The 24363-nt window shown below is 45.7% G+C and overlaps 1 protein-coding gene across 1 annotated transcript in view; it reads left to right on the top strand.

The window, feature by feature from the left end:
* LOC139408256 (YTH domain-containing protein 1-like) overlaps positions 1-16527 on the top strand; it is a 33703-nt gene extending 17176 nt beyond the window's left edge. Inside the window, exons 7-15 of the mRNA XM_071151938.1 lie at positions 470-587; positions 885-969; positions 3058-3227; positions 6967-7046; positions 7930-7966; positions 13804-13846; positions 14655-14720; positions 15162-15320; positions 15564-16527. Coding sequence (XP_071008039.1) covers positions 470-587; positions 885-969; positions 3058-3227; positions 6967-7046; positions 7930-7966; positions 13804-13846; positions 14655-14720; positions 15162-15320; positions 15564-15779 — 974 coding nt within the window. The 3' untranslated portion in view covers positions 15780-16527. The remainder of the gene's footprint in view (positions 1-469; positions 588-884; positions 970-3057; positions 3228-6966; positions 7047-7929; positions 7967-13803; positions 13847-14654; positions 14721-15161; positions 15321-15563) is intronic.
* Positions 16528-24363: the final 7836 nt, after the last annotated feature.

The following is a 24363-nucleotide window of genomic DNA, read 5'->3' as shown; positions in this document are numbered from 1 at the left end:
AACTCGACGGGAAGGTGGGCGTATCTCCACATGAATCTCAGATCAAGAGAACGCACAGCTTCTTGTTGTTGATCAATTGTATTGCAACTAAATATAGTTTATTTTGAGGGAAATGGAGGTGTTGAATGCACAGTATTTATAATGATGGTTGGCTAATGATCAGGCACGGTTGATGAGGCCCCAGAGCCCTATTGTACTTCCTAACTAATCAATAACCTTAGACATCAAGCAAGTACAAGGGAGGAGCGAAAACCTGCAGACACTGGATCTTCCAGGAATTAACAGCCCTACCTGAGACAGCATCTTGGTTTTCTATCTTGTTCTTGAATCACATCCCTGATGTTATCATGCCGTTGCGAGGTCGACGCGCGCCATCGCCCCGTGCGGAGGCCGACGCGCGCCATCGCCCCGTGCGGAGGCCGACCTGTGCGTAGTGTACTGAATATGGTCTGTCCTCCTGTGTGTGCAGGTTTCGCCAGGCTGTCCTCGGAGTCTCATCATGGAGGGTCTCCCATCCACTGGGTCCTGCCTGCTGGGATGAATGCCAAGATGCTGGGTGGGGTGTTCAAGATCCACTGGATCTGCAGGTGAACACTTCTGGCTTATCCTCAAAGACATGAGATACGTTCCAAATGGCACCCTATTCTCTATAGAGTGCACTCCTTTTGACCCGGGCCCATAAGGTTTGGGTGTAAAGCAGTGCACTACATAGGGAGTTTGGCGTGTCATTTGGAACGTGTATCATGTCTTTACTGGCATTGTGGTAGCAGCCAGAAATATGAATATGATTTTTTTTTTTTTTTTTTTGTGATCTCAGATCTGTTGTAAGACTTGTGCATCCCATGATCCGGTTTAAAGGAATAATCTAAATGGCTTGTTTTCAGACGGGAGTTGCCGTTCACTAAAACGGCTCACCTTTCCAACCCGTGGAACGAACACAAGCCTGTAAAGATCGGCCGAGATGGACAGGTAGACATTCTTCATCTATCTATCTATCTATCATATGCTGTCCTTGGTCTTTTGGTTCTGCTTCGATCACTTTCTAGAGCTTGTCACTCTAGGATAGCGGGTATGATTCCTGCCGGGGTCAATCATACATTTTGTTAAGTTTCTTTGTATAAAAGCATCGCTAAGTATTTGACTTTTTCCACTTTTTAAAAATACCGTTATAGCCCGATCCTAAAAATAGATTAAATAGTTTTCCCCTCTCATCAATCTACAAACAATACCCCATAATGACAAATCAATAACAGGTTCTGAGAAATATTAGCAAAAGAACAGAAATATCACATTTACATAAGTATTCAGACCCTAGGGCCTCCCGGGTGGCGCAGTGGTTAAGGGCACTGTACTGCAGCGCTAGCTGTGCCACCAGCGACTCCTGTGGCGGGCCGGGTGCAGTGCACGCTAACCAAGGTTGCCAGGTGTACGGTGTTTCCTCCAACACATTGGTGCGGCTGGCTTCCGGGTTGGATGCGCGCTGTGTTAAGAAGCAGTGCGGCTAGGTTGGGTTGTGTATCGGAGGACGCATGACTTTCAACCTTCGTCTCTCCCGAGTCCGTACGGGAGTTGTAGCGATGAGACAAGATAGTAGCTACTAACAATTGGATACCATGAAATTGGGACGAAAAGGGGGAGGGGAAAAAAGTATTGATATGACAACAGCCAGTGAAAGTGCAGGGCGCCAAATTCAAACAGAAATCTCATAATTAACATTCCTAACCTTTTTAAATATAATCTTGTTAATCCCACCAGTGTCCGATTTCAAATAGGCTTTACAGCGAAAGCACCACAAACGATTATGTTAGGTCACCACCAAGCCACAGAAAAACATAGCCATTTTTTCCAGCCAAAGAGAGGAGTCACAAAAGCACAAATAGAGATAAAATGAATCACTAACCTTTGATGATCTTCATCAGATGACACTCACAGGACTTCACGTTACACAATACATGTGTGTGTTGTTTGATAAAGTTCATATTTATATAAAAATCTGAGTTTACATTGGCGCGTTACGTTCACTAGTTCCAAAAACATCAAGTGATTTTGCATAGCCACATCAATTCAACAGAAATACTCATCATAAATGTAGATGATAATACAAGTTCTACACATGGAATTATAGATATACTTCTCCTTAATGCAACCGCTGTGTCAGATTTCAAAAAAACTTTACGGAAAAAGCAAACCATGCAATAATCTGAGACGGCGCTCAGAAAAATAATACAATTAGCCGCCGTGTTGGAGCCAACAGAAACCAGAAAATACATGATAAATGTTTCCTTACCTTTGATGATCTTCATCAGAATGCAGTCCTAGGAATCCCAGGTCCACAATAAATGCTTGATTTGTTCGATAATGTCCGTTATTTATGTCCAATTAGCTACTTTTGTTAGCGCGTTTGGTACACCTATCCAAACGCTGGTGCAGGTTCCCGCATAACCTAGGACAAAAACTTCAAAAAGTTATATTACAGGTCGAAGAAACATTTCAAACTAAGTTTAGAATAAATCTTTAGGGTGTTGTTATCATAACTCTTCAATAAAGTTCCAACCAGAGAATTCCTTTGTGTCTAGAGATGCAATGGAACGCAGGTCATTCAGCTCTTATTCAGGCCCACAACACAGTAGAAGCCTCATTCAAGTTTCTAAAGACGGTTGACATCTAGTGGAAGCCCTAGGAAGTGCAACTTCATCCATATCCCACTGTGAATTCAATAGGGCCTGGGTTGAAAATCGACCAACCTCGGATTTCTCACTTCCTGTTTGGATTTCTTCTCAGGTTTTTGCCTGCCATATGAATTCTGTTATACTCACAGACATCATTCAAACAGTTTCAGAAACTTCAGAGTGTTTTCTATCCAAATATGCTAATAATATGCATATATTAGCAACTGTTTTTGAATAAGGTTGTAATGTAACAATGTGGAAAAAGGGAATGAATACTTTCACAATGCTCTGTATTTTATATTTATGTATTTTCACACTAATTCTAATTGAGTTTTTTTATTTTTTTTAATCTACTGATCTGTGTCTCCCCCATCCTCGGGACCACCAGGAGATCGAACCAGGGTGTGGGATGCAGCTGTGCATGCTGTTCCCCCAGGACGAGAGCATTGACTTGTATCAAGTTATTCATAAAATGCGACACAAGCGGAGGATGCCTTCGGAGCCGCGTTCTCGAGGACGCCCGCCGCACAGAGAACCCGCCCGAGGCGACCTGGGAAGGTTAGAAATATTCTTTGGACTGCTAGTGAGCTCTGGTGTCGGCGTGACATGATGCCCGGAGCAGTGTTCTGATCCGATGGTCTAACCGCCCCTTCCAGAATGCTCTCATCACATCCCAGCGAAGAGGGAAACCTGCTGACATCCTCTGGGCTGTTGCTAAGGACCCCGTACCACAGCTCCACAGTATCTATGGGCCGGGCCAGTCTTAACCCCAGTATCTATGGGCCGGGCCAGTCTTAACCCCAGTATCTATGGGCCGGGCCAGTCTTAACCCCAGTATCTATGGGCCGGGCCAGTGCTAACCCCAGTATCTATGGGCCGGGCCAGTCTTAACCCCAGTATCTATGGGCCGGGCCAGTCTTAACCCTAGTATCTATGGGCCGGGCCAGTCTTAACCCCAGTATCTATGGGCCGGGCCAGTGCTAACCCCAGTATCTATGGGCCGGGCCAGTGCTAATCCCAGTATCTATGGGCCGGGCCAGTGCTAACCCCAGTATCTATGGGCCGGGCCGTTGCTAACCCCAGTATCTATGGGCCGGGCCGTTGCTAACCCCTGTATCTATGGGCCGGGCCGTTGCTAACCCCAGTATCTATGGGCCGGGCCGTTGCTAACCCCAGTATCTATGGGCCGGGCCGTTGCTAACCCCAGTATCTATGGGCCGGGCCGTTGCTAACCCCAGTATCTATGGGCCGGGCCGTTGCTAACCCCAGTATCTATGGGCCGGGCCGTTGCTAACCCCAGTATCTATGGGCCGGGCCGTTGCTAGTAGGCTGAGTGTGGCTTGTCTCTCTCTACAGGTGATGGTGGTTAATTAGTTTGATCTCTCAATATAAAGAATGCAATTTTAATTTATACCATCATGATACTTAAAGCCACTTAAGTTGTAGTTGCGTTTTAATACATGTGTCTTCAGGTTGCTTGAATGAATTTGTCTAGATAAGTCTGTTTTTTTAAATTTGTTCCCGAAGCCTTTTCTTTCAGGAGTATCCTGGCGAGTTAAAACCTAGTCATATATGGGACTTAGAAAAAGGAGCCGTTCTATTTAAGCAGAAGATGGCACATGGATTTGAGTGGGGAGAATGATGATGCTGTCTAAAATGCTTCCAGGGGACTTTTCTCTCCCTCCATGGGCCATTTATTGAATATACATAATGTATACCTGTGGTGAAATCTACACTACTGCTGTGTATGCCTGTAGCTTCAGATGGGCAGGGGTGGGTGTCTATCTACAAAGCTGCCTGGAAAGGGAGTAAAAAAAAAAGCGTTGGAAAGTTCTGGAAAGCGGTAGGCCTTTTGGGAGACCTGGCGACAACCTAGAGAGAGAGAGAGAGAGGGCTTGGCTCTGCTGTGTGTTTCTCTCTACCTCCTGTTGCAATGCTCCGTTTACACCAGCAATCCAAATCCCCCGACATCCCCTTCAAGAGATCATATACCCGCAAAAACATTTTGGTTAATGGTCGGTCGGTCACTGCCCCCCCCACACAACCAAACAGGACTGGAGATGGTTGTGGTGCTGAGAGAGCCTGCCAGCCGTTTCTTGTTAAAGTTTCTTCATCTGGAATGAATGGCACCTGGTGGTAAGTGGTTAGAGAAACCTAAAGGACTAGGTTAGGAGTGTTTCCTGAAGGACAGGAGTGTTTCCATACCCTAACCTAAAGGACTAGGTTAGGAGTGTTTCCTGAAGGACAGGCGTGTTTCCATACCCTAACCTAAAGGACTAGGTTAGGAGTGTTTCCTAAAGGACAGGAGTGTTTCCATACCCTAACCTAAAGGACTAGGTTAGGAGTGTTTCCTAAAGGACAGGAGTGTTTCCATACCCTAACCTAAAGGACAGGAGTGTTTCCATACCCTGACCTAAAGGACTAGGTTAGGAGTGTTTCCTAAAGGACAGGAGTGTTTCCATACCCTAACCTAAAGGACAGGAGTGTTTCCATACCCTGACCTAAAGGACTAGGTTAGGAGTGTTTCCTAAAGGACAGGAGTGTTTCCATACCCTAACCTAAAGGACAGGAGTGTTTCCATACCCTGACCTAAAGGACTAGGTTAGGAGTGTTTCCTAAAGGACAGGAGTGTTTCCATACCCTAACCTAAAGGACTGAGAATAAGGTAGGAGGAGACCCACTGGCAGAATGATACAACCCCACTCCTTTCCTTTTTAAGGCCTCAATGGACTGAGAATAACACCACGAGGAAGGGATGTTCTAAGCCAAAGGGGGCCGTCACCTTTTTGGTTTTATAAAATGGCCGACGTGAAGTTCATCCCCTGGTCTTTTCGATTGCAATGGACTGCATCAATCACCCTTATCAATCACCCCCTTTGCCCTCCCCAGCCCGGCCCCATCCTTGTAATGTCTTTGTGGCTGTAGACCCTAAACCGTAAGATGGACTGTCTATATGAACTTTTGATATCTTAATATATGTCAACGGTAACAGGTCACAAAACTACAAGAAAGCGGTATGTTACAATTTTAACCGGCTCTTTCTTCATTTTCCTGTAGACAGTCATTATCCCAGCTGTAAAAACAAACAAAACATTTTACTATCTGGTAGATTTTTGAATTGATCATGGAAAGTTGTGTCGTAGAGTACTGATCATTCACTTAGTGCTAACGTGGTTATTGATGGCTAGTCAGAAGCTGTTAGAATAGAACTCTAGCTCCTTATTGGAGACAAGTGATACCCCAAACTATCCCCAAACAGGTAACTAGGGTGTACTTCCAATAGTTACAGTACTGTAAAACATCCTGTTTTAGCTACAGAATGAGTTGAACTATCATAGGACCGATCTGAACAAAAACAACTTACTGGTCAATTCACTGTTTTAATGGAACTGTCCACAACCAGTAAGATATAATTCAGAATATAATGGTTGATTCAGTAAGATATCATTCAGAATATAATGGTTGATTGATTCAGTCAGATATCATTCAGAATATAATGGTTGATTCAGTAAGATATCATTCAGAATATAATGGTTGATTGATTCAGTCAGATATCATTCAGAATATAATGGTTGATTGATTCAGTCAGATATCATTCAGAATATAATGGTTGATTGATTCAGTCAGATATCATTCAGAATATAATGGTTGATTGATTCAGTCAGATATCATTCAGAATATAATGGTTGATTGATTCAGTCAGATATCATTCAGAATATAATGGTTGATTGATTCAGTCAGATATCATTCAGAATATAATGGTTGATTGATTCAGTCAGATATCATTCAGAATATAATGGTTGATTGATTCAGTCAGATATCATTCAGAATATAATGGTTGATTGATTCAGTCAGATATCATTCAGAATATAATGGTTGATTGATTCAGTCAGATATCATTCAGAATATAATGGTTGATTGATTCAGTCTGCTCATTATAACTGTCTATACATGTTTAGTGTTTTAAAAAAAAAAAGTATTTGGGAATACTGTCAAGATTCAATGAAATGCATCCTGAATTTTGGTCATAAATTAAGTTTCCCCCTTTATGGAGGTGGATGAGCTCAGAAGAGACAGAATGGTGATAAGGCTAAAATCAATTTGTTTCTCAATCTGTCAATAGGTTTTTTATTTTTATTTTTGTTACTAGTTCATGTAAATGTTTTGGTGTGTAGATGTATACATATGCTTTTCAGATGATACTAGATGTTTTACACAGTTCTATTATGACTTAGGGCAACTAGGATGCTGTGCTGTATCGTGGTGCTTGTCTCAATTGTTTACCTAATTCATGTAGGCGTCGGCCCGAGGAATATGACATTCACAACAGGAAACGCCCAAGGATTGACTATCCAGCCGAGTTCCCACAGAGACCAGGTTACTATCACTGCCATATGTATTGGTCCAGCATGGACATGTATCCCAGATGGCCCCCTATTCCCTACATAGTGCACTACTTTAGACCAGAGTCCTATGGGGCCCCCTATTCCCTATTTAGTGCACTACTTGAGACCAGGGTCCAAATGGCTCTGGTCTAAAGCAGTGTGTGTGTATATATATTTTTTTAATTGTATTTGTTATTTATTTAAGGAACTGGGCCATTTGGGCACACAACTAGTAATTGTATTGGTACCGGTCAATGTCAGTTATAAGGACGAGCTGGACCAACAGGAACGTCGGCCGCGTGCAGTAGATCTCCTGCTGGGTGTCGACGAACGATTGTGATCAAACATGAAGACATGTCTGGAAATGAACAGAAAATGACGGCCATTGTGGTCAGCGGTGACAGTACGGCCACCCTCTGTGCACCGCCAGCGTTTGTGTTGGTCTGTCTTGTCCTTTAACTGGTATCTGAACGATAAGAATGCACTGATGAAACATGCTTGAGTTTACCAGTAAAGCTCATTTTGAAATCCGTATCTGCAACAAATGTAACAAGAGTTGAAGCCAGATCCAGGTGACTGATGTTTAACCTAGCTGACGTACTACTGTTACAACTATCAGTTTACTGTAGTGGCAAGAGGTTAGATTTAATGTCCCAATTTTCCGTGTGATATTTTCCACTTTGGATGTTATGAATCAGAGTAGGAGGTTGTAAGTAAGTATTGATTTTTTTTACTTTTCTTATTGACTAACGATGTAGCAGTATTAGGACAAAACATGTTGAAATTGGCAACTTGTCTGTAAACAGATGTTCCACAGGGACATGAAAGAACATGATTCGCCAGTCGGAGTAAATCAGCTTTCTCTCTTTACACAGGCTTTATGCCAGTTCCACGTAACCCACCAGTTGACCGGTAAGTACCTGACATAACTCACCGTGGACCCCAAATCTAAACCCCCCCCCAGGCTCTAGTGTAGATTGATGACAGCTTCAGTTAGCTTCGCATTCCAGCTCCGGCTTCATCTGCACTACGACGGTGGATATTACTCGTCCGCCTGCCTCTAACTAGCAGGCTTGTAACTGCGTGTGCTAGTCGGTCGTGGCTAGTCGGTCGTGGCTAGTCGGTCGTGGTTAGTCGGTCGTGGTTAGTCGGTCGTGGCTAGTCGGTCGTGGCTAGTCGGTCGTGGCTAGTCGGTCGTGGCTAGTCGAACTCTCCCATTGAGACCATGCTGAAACATCAATCCATGGGCAAGTCAGTGACACGGTTTCATTTGTGCCGAAAACAAAATGAAAATGTATCTTGCAAATTAGAAGTGTCGTCTTTATCCTATTACTTAGAACATTTCTTCAACTACAGTCACAAAAACCATCAAGCACTATGATGAAACTGGCTCTCAGGAGGACCTCCACAGGAAAGGAAGACCCAGAGGTACCTCTGCTGCGGAGGATAGGTTCATTAGAGTTACCAGCCCAAATAAATGCTTCAGAGTTCAAGTAACAGACACATCTCAACATCAACTGTTTAGAGGAGACCGTGTGAATCAGGCCCTCATGGTCGAGTTGCTGCAAAGAAACCACTACTAAAGGTCAACCATAAGAAGAAGAGACTTTCTTGGGCCAACAAACACGAACAATGGACATTGTACCGGTGGAAATCATTCCTTTGGTCTGACGAGTCCAAATTTAAGATGTTTGGTTCCAACCGCAGAGTCTGTGAACAGATCTCATGTGTATTTCCCACCGTGAAGCATGGAGGAGGTGGTGTGATGGTGCTTTGCTGGTGACACTTTGATTTATTTAGAATTCAAGGCACACTTAACCAGCATGGCTACCACAGCATTCTGCAGCGATACGCCATCTCATCTGGTTTGTGCTTATTGGGACTATGAATTGTTTTTCAACAGGACATTGACCCAATACACACCTCCAGGCTGTGTAAGGGCTATTTGACCAAAAAGGAGAGTGATGGAGTGCTGCATCAGAAGACCTGGCCTCCACAATCACCTGACCTCAACCCAATTGAGATGGTTTGAGATGAGTTGGACCGCAGAGTGAAGGAAAAGCAGCCAACAAGTGCTCAGCATATGTGGTACCTCCTTCAAGACTTGGAAAAGCATTCCCCATGAAGCTGGTTGAGAGAATGCCAAGCGTGTGCAAAGCTGTCAAGGCGAAGGGTGGCTACTTTGAAGAATCTAAAATATATTTTGATTTAACTCTTCTTTTTTTTGGTTACTACATGATTCCATATGTGTTATTTTGTAGTTTTGATGTCTTCACTATTATTCTACGATGTAGAAAATAGTCAAAAAATATATAATGAAAAACCATGGAATGTTCTAAAAGTTCGTGTCCAAAAATGGATGTAGCCACTACAGATCGACTAAAAGGGGCATGTGTGTGTGTTTGAGCGTGTGTTCATTAGGCCATTTTTGTATATATTTTTTTATTAGCGTAAATTAGATTGAGCAATAAAAGCCAGACTTTTATTCCATAGGCTGTTTCAAGAGCGCATTTTTCATTGACTATCCACTGGTTTTAAAAACGATGATTGATAGGCACCTTAAACTCTTTTAATTCAACCATTTAATTGGGTTCAAATACACCATTTAGATTTGTGAACAGCCATCCACAACAAGCACAATTTGTTAGGCTGCTTTTTCATTTAGCTATTTGTGCCTATGTAGATATGTAGTGATATCCGAATACAGTACACGTATTCATACCGAACCTCTCGAAGCCTACCATTGACTATGTAGATATGTAGTGATATCCGAATACAGTACACGTATTCATACCGAACCTCTCGAAGCCTACCATTGACTATGTACGGTGCGCTCTCTCTCTCTTACTCACTCACTCACTCACTCACTCTCACACATTCCTTTTAAGAGCTTTATTGTCATGGGAAACATATGTTAACACTAGGGTATGTGGGACACTAGCGTCCAACCTGGCCAACATCCAGTGAGATTGCAGAGCGCCAAATTCAAATACAGAAATACTCATTATAAAAAAAATCAGAAAAGATACAACTATTTTACATAGTTTTAAAGATGAACTTCTTGTGAATCCAACCACGGTGTCAGGTTTCAAAAATGCTCTACGGCGGAAGCACTGTTCCTTTTGTTCGATAAAGTCTCTCTTTATATCCTAAAACCTCAGTTTTGTTCGTTCAGTAATCCACAGGCTCAAACGCAGTCACAACAGGCAGACAAAAAAATCCAAATTGTATCCGTAAAGTTCATAGAAACATGTCAAACGATGTTTATATTCAATCCTCAGGTTGTTTTTTTTAGCCTAAATAATCGATAATATTTCAACCGGACAATAACGTCGTCAATATAAAAGGTAAACAAGAAAGGCACTTTCTCGGTTGCGCGCATGAAAAAGCTCTGTGACAGGGTCCACTCATTCAGACTGATCTTACTCCCTCATTTTTCAGAATACAAGCCTGAAACCATTTCTAAAGACTGACATCTAGTGGAAGGCATAGGAACTGCAATATGAGTCCTAAGTCTATGGATCCTGTAATGGCATTGAATATAGAACTACAACCAACAACAAAAATCCTACTTCCTGAATGGATTTTTCTCATTTTTTTCGCCTGCCAAATCAGTTCTGTTATACTCACAGACATTAATTTAACAGTTTTGGAAACTTTAGAGTTTTCTATCCAAATCTACTAATTAATTGCATATTCTATCTTCTGGGCCTGAGTAGAAGGCAGTTAAATTTGGGCATGCTTTTCATCCAAAATTCCAAATGCTGCCCCCTATCCTAGAGAAGTTAAAGTTTTTTTTATATTAATTTGGGATCTATAGCATCCCACAACTGTCCCAGACTATGTTTTGATTATTTATTTATTGCGTAGAATAGAATAGGACAACTTTTTTTTTGTACTGTGGTTCTACCAATATCTTCAATATGCGCCTCGGAATTGGAAAAGGACGTGCACAGTTCGGTCCCCGGCGTGTCTGTATTCACTTGTTGAGAAAGACCAGATTACGTGATGGAGAGCCATGTGAGTGGTGCTTAGGAGCGCGCAGCACTCGGGGAGAAGGGAATTATAATATTGTGGCCACTGGCTGCAGAAGGATGGATTGTGTTTAGGGGACATTACACAAAGGGGATGTCTCCGGGAAATTCAAGGCATTATCAAGGTCTTGTCAAATTGTGAGAGAGACTGATGAAGTGTGTACAGCCTGCGCCAAAAAACAAAGCAGAGCTCATGACTTATCATGCAACTTTTTTCAAGTCATCGTTAATGGCATCACGCAGCCTTGCAATGTATTAAAGATCCAAACATAAACTAAAGTTACATAAGTAACTCTATTAAGGACCTGTTTTAATTTGAACCTTTCTTATTTATTCTGCTATGTTCAATTGTTTTCTTAATGCTATATAATAATGCCACAGAATTCTAAGCAAATCTCGTCTGTTAAATGTTAAACTAGTGTAGCCCACAGCCGTATGGCATAGCCAGATCAGGACCTAACATAAGGACAACTCTTGAGTACGCTATTCTGTTCTTCTGAAATAGACAACCTGTTCTTTGTTTGGGGGTACTGGCGGACTGGAGTTGGAACACTTGCTTTTAAAACTCCCCATGATGAATTTTGAAGAGAGAAGTTCAACAACAGGTTGAAACTGAGTGTAAAATATGGTCGTTGTGGATGTGTTGTTTTTTTGAAGCCTAACGAAATGGACAGGGCCTTCTAAGCTAACGGATTCACTTTTATTATGCTTCCTGGATCCCCGTCTGCTGCTCTGAGAGTCCAGGAGAGAGAACGTCTAGCCCCACGCCATGCTGTTGGGCTGCTTACAGAGCCTATATATAGTGCATTTTTATATTTTCATTTTTATATGGCCTTTCTTTTAGCTCCGGAGTGTCTCTCCACCGTGCGTTTCCATCTCCTCCTCTCCTTCATTCCTTTCTCCAGAACACAGAGAGGGGCTGGCAACAGTTTAATTAAATGTTTTTGTTTGTTTGTTGTGAAAACATGTTACTGTCGATGTTCCCGATCAGATTTCACTTGGTTTCCCACATTAAATCACTGGTTGGAGAGACCATGGCATCCAGAGTTTGGGCGGGAATATCACCTGTCGCCTAGGGAGAGGCTTCATGCTCATCCCGTGTGAAAGCAGAGTTTTGATGGTTGCCACAAGCAACAGGAGACTCCCAGCGGCTCCTCTAGTTACTCCGGCGGCTCCTCTAGTTACTCCGGCGGCTCCTCTAGTTACTCCGGCGGCTCCTCTAGTTACTCCGGCGGCTCCTCTAGTTACTCCGGCGGCTCCTCTAGTTACTCCGGCGGCTCCTCTAGTTACTCCGGCGGCTCCTCTAGTTACTCCGGCGGCTCCTCTAGTTACTCCGGCGGCTCCTCTAGTTACTCCGGCGGCTCCTCTAGTTACTCCGGCGGCTCCTCTAGTTACTCCGGCCGCTCCTCTAGTTACTCCGGCCGCTCCTCTAGTTACTCCGGCCGCTCCTCTAGTTACGCCGGCCGCTCCTCTAGTTACTCCGGCCGCTCCTCTAGTTACGCCGGCCGCTCCTCTAGTTACGCCGGCGGCTCCTCTAGTTACTCCGGCCGCTCCTCTAGTTACGCCGGCGGCTCCTCTAGTTACTCCGGCGGCTCCTCTAGTTACTCCGGCCGCTCCTCTAGTTACGCCGGCGGCTCCTCTAGTTACTCCGGCCGCTCCTCTATATACCAGAGTAACCTACCCAGCATGATTTTACAATGGAAAGCGGCCTCCATTCGCTTTTCCAGTGCATACGGATGACATGTCCCCCCCCCCCCACCTATTTGATAATGGGCCTTTTTTCCCTAAATCCCAACAAATTTTTATTTTTATTTTTTATTTTTTTTATTTTACCTTTATTTAACTAGGCAAGTCAGTTAAGAACAAATTCTTATTTTCAATGACGGCCTAGGAACAGTGGGTTAACTGCCTGTTCAGGGGCAGAACGACAGATTTGTACCTTGTCAGCTCGGGGGTTTGAACTTGCAACCTTCCGGTTACTAGTCCAACACTCTAACCACTAGGCTACCCTGCCTAAATTTGACATATTAGTGAAGACTAGATTAAATTGAGTATAGTTTGATGGTTGAAAAGGTGATAACTTGATGAGGCACAAGCATATTTTTTTGGGGGGGGACTTTTTCATATCGCCGATTTAGTTGAATCCTGCAGCCCATTTATGTTTTGATTTCTAAGACATTCTGAGGTTTGTATCGTTCAAAATTAAAGTTGCCAAATAACTCTAAATCTAGTGTATAGGACCCGTTTCAAATGATCACTTCGACGCTCAACATAGCCACTTCATATGCGCACACATACTATAAAATAATGTTACGGGGACTTATCAGCATTTCAGCTAAATTAATACGCCTACAGCATAGCCAGATAACAGACTGTATTTTTGTTCCCTTAAAATTATAACGTTTCTTTAAACCTGCCTAAAATAATGGATTTATTGTGATGTTGTATAATAAATTCACTTTTTTAAATGTAGATTTTTCAGAGATCTGCATCAGTGGCTTGTAGGCTATGCGTGGAAGCCAGGAGATGCTAAATGTGTTGGTTAATTAACGGTAAATTACTGTGAGACCGGCAGACATTTGCATGACAATAACCGGCTGACAAAATGTAATGACCGCCCTGGCCCTCGCCCCTCTCCACCAACCCTCCCCCGGCCCTCGCCCCTCTCCACCAACCCTCCCCAGACATTAACCAGTAGAAACTTCATTTCCCCAGGCGCTTCCCAACTGGAGTAAGAAGAGATGTGTTTCTCAATGGGGTGAGTTCAGTAAATATACACTACATCACCAAAGGTATGTGAACACCTACTTGTCAAACATCTCATTCCAAAATCATGGCCATTAATATGGACTCGGTCCTCCCTTTAGTCCCATAACAGCCTCTACTCTTCTGGGAAGGTGTTCCACTAGATGTTGGAACGTTGCTGCTGGTACTTGCTTCCATTTCAGCCACGAGCATAAGGAAGGTCCGGTGCTGATGTTGGGTGATTAGGCCGGGCTCACAGTCAGCGTTCCAATTCATCGCAGAGGTTGAGGTCAGGACTGTGCAGACCAGTCAAGTTCTTCCACACCGATCGACAAACCATTTCTGGTTTGTGCACGAGGGAATTGTCATGCTGAAACAGGAAAGAACCTTCCCCAAACTGTTGCCACAAAGTTGGAAGCACAGAATCATCTAGAATGTCATTGTATGCTGTAGTGTTAAGATTTCCCTTCACTGGAACTAAGAGGCCTAGCCCGAACCATGAAAAACAGCCCCAGACTATTATTCCTCATCCACCAAACTTTACAGTTGGCACTATTCATAGGGGCAGGTAGCGCTGTCCTGGCATCCGCCAAACCCAGATTTGTCTGTCGGACTGCCAGATGGTGAAGCGTGATTCATCACTCCTGAGAACGCGTTTCCACTGCTCCAGAGTCCAATGGCCGCGATCTATAGCTGAATCCACTAATTTGAAGGGGTGTCCACATACTTTTGTGTGTGTGTGTGTGTGTAGTCATTGATATTAACACACAGTTAATTTGATTCACTCCTATTGATATTATCATGTGTTTTGTTATCTCCAGTCCTACAACGATTACATGAGAGAGTTCCACCACACCATTGGGCCGCCTCCTCCTTGGCAAGGAATGGTATGTTCTAGAAGTTTGGTTCATAGAGCTATAAGGGGCTCGAAGTAATATGGTTTAATATAGACATAAGACTAAAAGGCCTATTAATGCTACCCGAGAAATATGTCTGGTCGAAACGCGTTGCAGTATTTCACCTAATAAGTTACACTAATCTGCTCCTGTCTGTATATTAGTCAATATTTTGGGTGAATAGTTCTCTGAAGTTTCTCATCATAGTCTCTGTATCGTTAATGGCTCATCTCTTCAGAAGACTCTATCTAATATTTGTTTGTTAAATTTACATGCAACTCATTTTACGTACATGGCTCTTCAATTTTTGTATACCGTAGTTACATAGCAAGTACATTGTTTTTGTTAATTGATCCTACCTGCCATTTTTAAGAGGTTTTCTTGCCACTGACTTCATTCATAGTGTCATTTTAAAAACCATCTCCCCTGTAGGCACCGTACCCTGGGATGGAGCAGCCACCTCACCACCCGTTCTACCAGCACCATCCTCCACCTCCCCAGGCACATCCCCCGTACACTGGCCACCACCCTGTACCACACGACGCCCGCTTCAGGGAGAAGAGAGTCGTACGCTCCTTCAGCTCTACCCTGGTACAGCTCATTTCTGTCCTGGTTAAATGTGTAGTGCACTATAAATGAAATACTGAGTCATTTGGGATGTAGTATAGCCTGAACACCATCTCTCTCTCTCCGCAGCATGACTAAATAAATACTGAGTCATTTGGGATGTAGTATAGCCTGAACACCATCTCTCTCTCTCCGCAGCATGACTAAATAAATACTGAGTCATTTGGGATGTAGTATAGCCTGAACACCATCTCTCTCTCTCTGCAGCATGACTATGACATGCGGGTGGATGACTTCCTGAGACGGACCCAGGCCGTGGTGACAGGTCGCCGCAGCCGCCCCAGAGAACGAGACCGGCAGAGGGAGCGGGAACGGCCCCGGGATGCCCGCCGGGACCGCGACAGAGACCGTGGACGCGAACGTGACCGAGAGAGAGACCGGATCAGAGACAGGGAGAAGGAGAGGGGGCGCTACAGGAGATAATCAGGGACTAAATCAAATCAAACAAGAAATCCTGTGGTAGTTTCTCTGACCTAGTCATTTCTTTTCTCTTTTTTTTCTCCATTTATTTTAATTTTATTTTTTTAAGAATCTGAACTGTTCTTAGTGATTTTGTTCTGTTTTACATCGTGCTGTGAAGTCGCCTCATGTCTATCATGCATGCAGTGTAACTGAACTAACTGGGGGGGGGGGGGGGTTCCAACCCAAAATACACCCCAAAATCCACATTTTTAGTTCATCTTATTTTGGAGGAGACGCGGTTAAGAGCATTTAACTATTTGGAGCTGGTTTTCGTCTCTTCTTCCTGTCCCCGACTTTCAGTGTTGAATGCCAGTCTTCTGCGTGTATATTTTAGGAAGCGATTGCTCCCGAGACAGTTGTCACATTTGTCTTTGTGCTGTTCATACTTGTACACGGTTCAGATGAAGATCTCTACTGAAATGGGTTGTGTTGTACTGAATCTGACTGGCAGTGTTGTTGCGAGTCCCTTTTTTTGCCTTTTAAAAAAAATGTCAAGCCATTTTTTTTTTTTGTGTGTTTTGACTGATCTGGAAGCAAAAAGCAATATTGTTGTTATGATCGATCCCGTTTCCTTTCTGAAGTTTAAACCAATCAGTGCTGTAAAGTTTAGAGAACCTGCAAGGTTTTGTCGGGGGCGGGGGGAATAAGGTATCGCTTTGTCTTGGATGACTGTTTTGTACAAAAAAATTAAATACTATTGCGTGTTTTACTACTGTCGTCAGTTTGAGTAAAAGATGGTTGGATTGATTCACTTTACATTAGACAGGTTTTACCCGGGACTTCCTGCTGGTTTTAATCGTAAGATCAACAACGGCAATACACATCAGTCAGATTTCAATGTTTGGGAAAACTCTGGTGACATTTTATGCCTTATGTTTGGGCTCCCGAGTGGCGCAGCGGTCTAAGACACTGCATCTCAGTGGGCTCCCGAGTGGCGCAGCGGTCTAAGGCACTGCATCTCAGTGGGCTCCCGAGTGGCGCAGCGGTCTAAGACACTGCATCTCAGTGGGCTCCCGAGTGGCACAGCGGTCTAAGGCACTGCATCTCAGTGGGCTCCCGAGTGGCACAGCGGTCTAAGGCACTGCATCTCAGTGGGCTCCCGAGTGGCACAGCGGTCTAAGGCACTGCATCTCAGTGGCGCAGCGGTCTAAGGCACTGCATCTCAGTGGGCTCCCGAGTGGCGCAGCGGTCTAAGGCACTGCATCTCAGTGGGCTCCCGAGTGGCGCAGCGGTCTAAGGCACTGCATCTCAGTGGGCTCCCGAGTGGCGCAGCGGTCTAAGGCACTGCATCTCAGTGGGCTCCCGAGTGGAGCAGCGGTCTAAGGCACTGCATCTCAGTGGGCTCCCGAGTGGCGCAGCGGTCTAAGGCACTGCATCTCAGTGGGCTCCCGAGTGGCACAGCGGTCTAAGGCACTGCATCTCAGTGGGCTCCCGAGTGGCGCAGCGGTCTAAGGCACTGCATCTCAGTGGGCTCCCGAGTGGCACAGCGGTCTAAGGCACTGCATCTCAGTGGCACAGCGGTCTAAGGCACTGCATCTCAGTGGCGCAGCGGTCTAAGGCACTGCATCTCAGTGGGCTCCCGAGTGGCGCAGCGGTCTAAGGCACTGCATCTCAGTGGGCTCCCGAGTGGCGCAGCGGTCTAAGGCACTGCATCTCAGTGGGCTCCCGAGTGGCGCAGCGGTCTAAGGCACTGCATCTCAGTGGGCTCCCGAGTGGAGCAGCGGTCTAAGGCACTGCATCTCAGTGGGCTCCCGAGTGGCGCAGCGGTCTAAGGCACTGCATCTCAGTGGGCTCCCGAGTGGCACAGCGGTCTAAGGCACTGCATCTCAGTGGGCTCCCGAGTGGCGCAGCGGTCTAAGGCACTGCATCTCAGTGGGCTCCCGAGTGGCGCAGCGGTCTAAGGCACTGCATCTCAGTGGGCTCCCGAGTGGCGCAGCGGTCTAAGGCACTGCATCTCAGTGGGCTCCCGAGTGGAGCAGCGGTCTAAGGCACTGCATCTCAGTGCTAGAGGAGTCACTACAGACCCTGGTTCAGCGGTCTAAGACACTGCCTCTCTGTGCTAGAGGCGTCACTACAGACCCTGATTCGATCCCGGGCTATATCACAAACGGTTGTGATCGGGAGTCCCATTAGGGTGGCAAACAATTTGGCACACGGTTATCCGGGTTAGGGGAGGGTTTGGCCGGGGTAGGTCATCAACAAACCTACATTTGAAAAAGGTTCTATGTTCAATTAATTCTAAAATTAATTATTTGGTCACAAGAATAACTAAGCACTTCCTGGTCACGGATTTTCAGAATAAGAGTCCCGTCCTGTAAACAGGGTTGGGGATTAACGGTACCAGCCAACTGTTGTAATCAGATGAGATCCTTTTGAACAACTAGATTACTACTTTGATTACTTTTGTTTTCTCGACTTTCAAAGTTTTACGTTTGTTTCCCGCCCGAGTGATTCCCGACTGTAAATCAGAGATGACGCCAAATTATTTTGGGCTCTTAGTGCAAACTATGTCTTTCAATTATGCTTCTGTCTTCATCTAAAGACAAACTTGAATAAATGCTAGGCGGTCAGGAGGACACGGCCGACACGCAAATATCACTTTTAGATCTATTATTGATATCTACATGACAGTGATGTGGATGTCATGCTGCTCTCTCAATTATTCTCGCTTTTACGGATTGTGGTTGTGGATGGCTGTTCACAAATGTACAGGTGTATTTGTGTGTGGCTGTTTCAGCCACACCCGTTGCTGACCGGTGTATAAAATCGAGAACACAGCCATGCATTTTCCATAGACAAACATTGGCAGTAAAATGGCCTTACTGAAGAGCTTAGTGACTTTCAACGTGGCACCGTCATAGGATGCCACCTTTCCAACAGTCAAATTTCTGCCCTGCTAGAGCTTCCCCGGTCAAGGGTAGATGCTGTTATTGTGAAGTGGAAACGTCAAGGAGCAACAGCGGCTCAGCCACGAAGTGGTAGGCCACAGAAGGGAACGGGACTGGCGAGTGTGAAACGCGTAGCACGTAAAAACCGTCTGTCCTCTGTTGCAACACTCACAACCGAGTTCCAAACTGCCTCTGGAAGCAACGTCAGTACAATAACTTCGGGAGATTCATGAAATGGGTTTCCGTGGCCGAGCAGCTGCACACAAGCCTAAAATCACCATGCGCAATGCCAAGCATCGGCTGGAGTGGTGTAAAGCTCACCGCCATTGGAATCTGGAGCAGTGGAAACACATTCTCTGGAGTGATGATTCACACTTCACCATCTGGCAGTCCGATCTACGAATATGGGTTTAGCGGATGCTAAGAGAACGCTACCTGACCGAATGGATAGTGCCAACTGTAAAGTTTGGTGGAGGACGAATAAATGTCTCGGGCTGTTTTTCATGGTTCAGGCTCCTTAGTTCCAGTGAAGGGAAATATTAACGCTACAGCATACATCAACATTCTAGACAATTCTAGGCTTCTAACTTTGTGGGAACAGTTTGGGGAAGACCCTTTCCTGTTTCAGTATGACAATGCCCCTGTGCACAAATCGAGGTCCATACAGAAATGGTTTGTCGAGATCGGTGTGGAAGAACTTGACTGGCCTGCACAGAGCCCTGACCTCAACCCCATCAAACACCTTTAGGATGAATTGGACCGCTGACTGTGAGCCAGGCCTAATCACCCAACATCAGTGCCCGACCTCACTAATGCTTTTGTGGCTGAATGTAAGCAAGTCCCTGCAGCAATATTCCAACATCTAGTGGAAAGTCTTCCCAGAAGAGTGGAGGCTGTTATAGCAGCAATGTTCCAACATCTAGAGGAAAGTCTTCCCAGAAGAGTGGAGGCTGTTATAGCAGCAATGCTCCAAACATCTAGTGGAAAGCCTTCCCAGAAGAGTGGAGGCTGTTATAGCAGCAATGTTCCAACATCTAGTGGAAAGCCTTCCCAGAAGAGTGGAGGCTGTTATAGCAGCAATGTTCCTACATCTAGTGGAAAACCTTCCCAGAAGAGTGGAGGCTGTTATAGCAGCAAAGGAGGGGGGGCCAACCATATTAATGGCCATGATTTTGGAATGAGATTTTCGACGAGTGGGTGTCCACATACTTTTGTCAATGTAGTGTATGTAAACTCTAACATTGATTGATTCTGTAAAAAACGTCTTTCAATTGATAATATTCCTTTTTGTCTTCTAGTGGAAAGTAATCTAAAAGTAACAAAATAATCTGATTATTTTACAGATTTTGAGTAATCCAAAGTTACGTTACTGATTAACATTTTGGACAGATAACTAGTAACAGATTGCATTTAGAAGGTAACCTACCCAACCCCTGTTTGTAAATGAAATTTGCTGAATTATCTATATATTTTATACTAGTTATCATACAAAGAAGAATTAAATCTATTTTAGATATGTAATTAATTTATACGTTTTTTTCAAGCCTAAATGGTCAACAATATTTTTTTGTGTGTGTACTCTTCATTTATTGGACTGTACATAATTGCCTTTGCATTCTGTCGCAGTGAAAATGGGGTCCACTCTACTCAGGAGCTAGTGGGGTCCACTCTACTCAGGAGCTAGTGGGGTCCACTCTACTCAGGCGCTAGTGGGGTCCACTCTACTCAGGAGCTAGTGGGGTCCACTCTACTCAGGAGCTAGTGGGGTCCACTCTACTCAGGAGCTAGTGGGGTCCACTCTACTCGGGAGCTAGTGGGGTCCACTCTACTCAGGAGCTAGTGAGGTCCACTCTACTCAGGAGCTAGTGGGGTCCACTCAGGAGCTAGTGGGGTCCACTCAGGAGCTAGTGGGGTCCACTCTACTCGGGAGCTAGTGGGGTCCACTCTACTCAGGAGCTAGTGGGGTCCACTCTACTCAGGAGCTAGTGGGGTCCACTCTACTCAGGAGCTAGTGGGGTCCACTCTACTCAGGAGCTAGTGGGGTCCACTCTACTCAGGAGCTAGTGGGGTCCACTCTACTCAGGAGCTAGTGGGGTCCACTCTACTCATGAGCTAGTGGGGTCCACTCTACTCAGGAGCTAGTGGGGTCCACTCTACTCGGGAGCTAGTGGGGTCCACTCTACTCGGGAGCTAGTGGGGTCCACTCTACTCGGGAGCTAGTGGGGTCCACTCTACTCAGGCGCTAGTGGGGTCCACTCTACTCAGGAGCTAGTGGGGTCCACTCTACTCAGGAGCTAGTGGGGTCCACTCTACTCAGGAGCTAGTGGGGTCCACTCTACTCATGAGCTAGTGGGGTCCACTCTACTCAGGAGCTAGTGCGGTCCACTCTACTCGGGAGCTAGTGGGGTCCACTCTACTCGGGAGCTAGTGGGGTCCACTCTACTCGGGAGCTAGTGGGGTCCACTCTACTCAGGCGCTAGTGGGGTCCACTCTACTCAGGAGCTAGTGGGGTCCACTCTACTCAGGAGCTAGTGGGGTCCACTCTACTCAGGCGCTAGTGGGGTCCACTCTACTCGGGAGCTAGTGGGGTCCACTCTACTCAGGAGCTAGTGAGGTCCACTCTACTCAGGAGCTAGTGGGGTCCACTCAGGAGCTAGTGGGGTCCACTCAGGAGCTAGTGGGGTCCACTCAGGAGCTAGTGGGGTCCACTCAGGAGCTAGTGGGGTCCACTCAGGAGCTAGTGGGGTCCACTCAGGAGCTAGTGGGGTCCACTCAGGAGCTAGTGGGGTCCACTCTACTCAGGAGCTAGTGGGGTCCACTCTACTCGGGAGCTAGTGGGGTCCACTCTACTCGGGAGCTAGTGGGGTCCACTCTACTCGGGAGCTAGTGGGGTCCACTCTACTCGGGAGCTAGTGAGGTCCACTCTACTCAGGAGCTAGTGGGGTCCACTCAGGAGCTAGTGGGGTCCACTCAGGAGCTAGTGGGGTCCACTCAGGAGCTAGTGGGGTCCACTCAGGAGCTAGTGGGGTCCACTCTACTCAGGAGCTAGTGGGGTCCACTCTACTCAGGAGCTAGTGGGGTCCACTCTACTCAGGAGCTAGTGGGGTCCACTCTACTCAGGAGCTAGTGGGGTCCACTCAGGAGCTAGTGGGGTCCACTCAGGAGCTAGTGGGGTCCACTCTACTCAGGAGCTAGTGGGGTCCACTCTACTCAGGAGCTAGTGGGGTCCACTCTACTCAGGAGCTAGTGGGGTCCACTCTACTCAGGAGCTAGTGGGGTCCACTCTACTCAGGAGCTAGTGGGGTCCACTCTACTCAGGAGCTAGTGGGGTCCACTCTACTCGGGAGCTAGTGGGGTCCACTCTACTCGGGAGCTAGTGGGGTCCACTCTACTCGGGAGCTAGTGGGGTCCACTCTACTCGGGAGCTAGTGGGGTCCACTCTACTCAGGCGCTAGTGGGGTCCACTCTACTCAGGAGCTAGTGGGGTCCACTCAGGAGCTAGTGGGGTCCACTCTACTCAGGAGCTAGTGGGGTCCACTCTACTCAGGAGCTAGTGGGGTCCACTCTACTCAGGAGCTAGTGGGGTCTACTCAGGAGCTAGTGGGGTCCACTCAGGAGCTAGTGGGGTCCACTCAGGAGCTAGTGGGGTCCACTCAGGCGCTAGTGGGGTCCACTCTACTCAGGAGCTAGTGGGGTCCACTCTACTCAGGAGCTAGTGGGGTCCACTCTACTCATGAGCTAGTGGGGTCCACTCTACTCAGGAGCTAGTGGGGTCCACTCTACTCGGGAGCTAGTGGGGTCCACTCTACTCGGGAGCTAGTGGGGTCCACTCTACTCGGGAGCTAGTGGGGTCCACTCTACTCGGGAGCTAGTGGGGTCCACTCTACTCGGGAGCTAGTGGGGTCCACTCTACTCGGGAGCTAGTGGGGTCCACTCTACTCGGGAGCTAGTGGGGTCCACTCTACTTGGGAGCTAGTGGGGTCCACTCTACTCGGGAGCTAGTGGGGTCCACTCTACTCAGGATCAGGAGCTATTCTACTTTCCAAATCTAGAGTTTACACACCAAGGAGTCACTGCTCATCTTGCAACCCATCTTGTCCAATCAGTTAACATTTCCCCAAAAATATACATTGGACATATATATATAGATAGATATATTGCACTGTACACTATGTTTTGTACTTTTGTGTCACAGTAAAAGGGGGGGTTGATTCTCGTCTGGAACACTTTTAGTTTCCAAATCCACCGAGTTTACACCCAGAGGACACTCTTCTCAGTGTGCGGTCCTTAAAAGTGGCAAATCATCTTAAATACAATATTTATTTCATATTGGACATACAGTGCCTTCTGAAAGTGTTCATACTCGTGAGGAATGGGGGAGGGTCCTTTCAGAAAGACGCGGTGGGTATTTAAAAAAGTTCTTATGGCCTATTTTGTACCGCCGAAAAGCCTAGACCAGAAAAGTCTGATCCGCAGCCTCGGCCTTTTAAAAACCAGTGGCAGTTGGTGATTGTGTGCTTGTTCTCTATAAAGCAGTCTTCAGAGAGGGCAATATGAATAAACTTTTTCACAGTGGCATCCAAGACTATGTTTTACATGAGTTATCAGAGAGGAAAATTACTTTAGTGGAAAGAAGTTCAAATGTTAAGCTTGAATGGTGCAGCAGACTGACGAAATGAAGAAATATAATTAAATTATACTCTAACAAAAATATGAACTCAACATGCAACAAGTTCAACAATTGCACTGAGTTACAGTTCATATAAGGAAAACGGTCAATTGAAATAAATTCATTAGGCCCTAATCTATGGATTTCACATGACTGGGTAGGGGCGCAGCCATGGGTGGGCCTGGTTCCCCAGTGGCTGGGCCTATGCCCTCCCAGGCCAGCCAATCAGAATGAGTTTTTCCCCACAAAAGGGCTTTATTACAGACAGAAATACTCAGTTTCATCAGCTGTCCGGGAGGCTGGTGTCGGACTATCCCGCAGGTTGTGGAGGTCCTGGGCTAACGTGGTTACACGTGGTTTGTGGTTATGAGGCCGGTTAGACGTACTTCTCTAAAACGACATTGTAGGCGGCTTATGGTAGAGAAATGAACATTAAATTCTCTGGAAACAACTCTGGTGGACATTCCTGCAGTCAGCATGCCAATTGCATGCTCCCTCAAAACTTGAGACATCTGTGGCATTGGGTTGTGTGACAAAAGTGAACATTTTAGAGTGGCCTTTTATTGTCTCCAGCACAAGGTGCACCTGTGTAATGATCATGTTGTTTAATCAGCTTCTTGATATGCCACACCTGTCAGGTGGATGGATTATCTGGGCAAAGGAGAAATGCTCACTAACGGATATAAACAAATTTGTGAGAAGTAAGCTTGGAAAATGTCTGGGATCTTTTATTTCATCTCATGAATCATGGGACCAACACTTTACATGTCACGTTTATATTTTTGTTCAGTATATATTTAAATATAAATGTGTTATTTATTTCATATAGTGGTGGGCACTAATATAGATAATTCTATATGATATTGATATTGTTTGACATCGATATGATCAAGGCGTATTGTGCCTTATTCTTCCGGTTGACGTACACTATTCTGGAATAAAGCACACATGACTGTATCTGCAGGCACAAAGCCCTCTCACAGACCTT

Source organism: Oncorhynchus clarkii, chromosome 5, assembly GCF_045791955.1.
Source record: "Oncorhynchus clarkii lewisi isolate Uvic-CL-2024 chromosome 5, UVic_Ocla_1.0, whole genome shotgun sequence".
Taxonomy (NCBI): Eukaryota; Metazoa; Chordata; class Actinopteri; order Salmoniformes; family Salmonidae; genus Oncorhynchus; species Oncorhynchus clarkii.
This window is presented reverse-complemented; position numbering and strand designations above follow the sequence as displayed.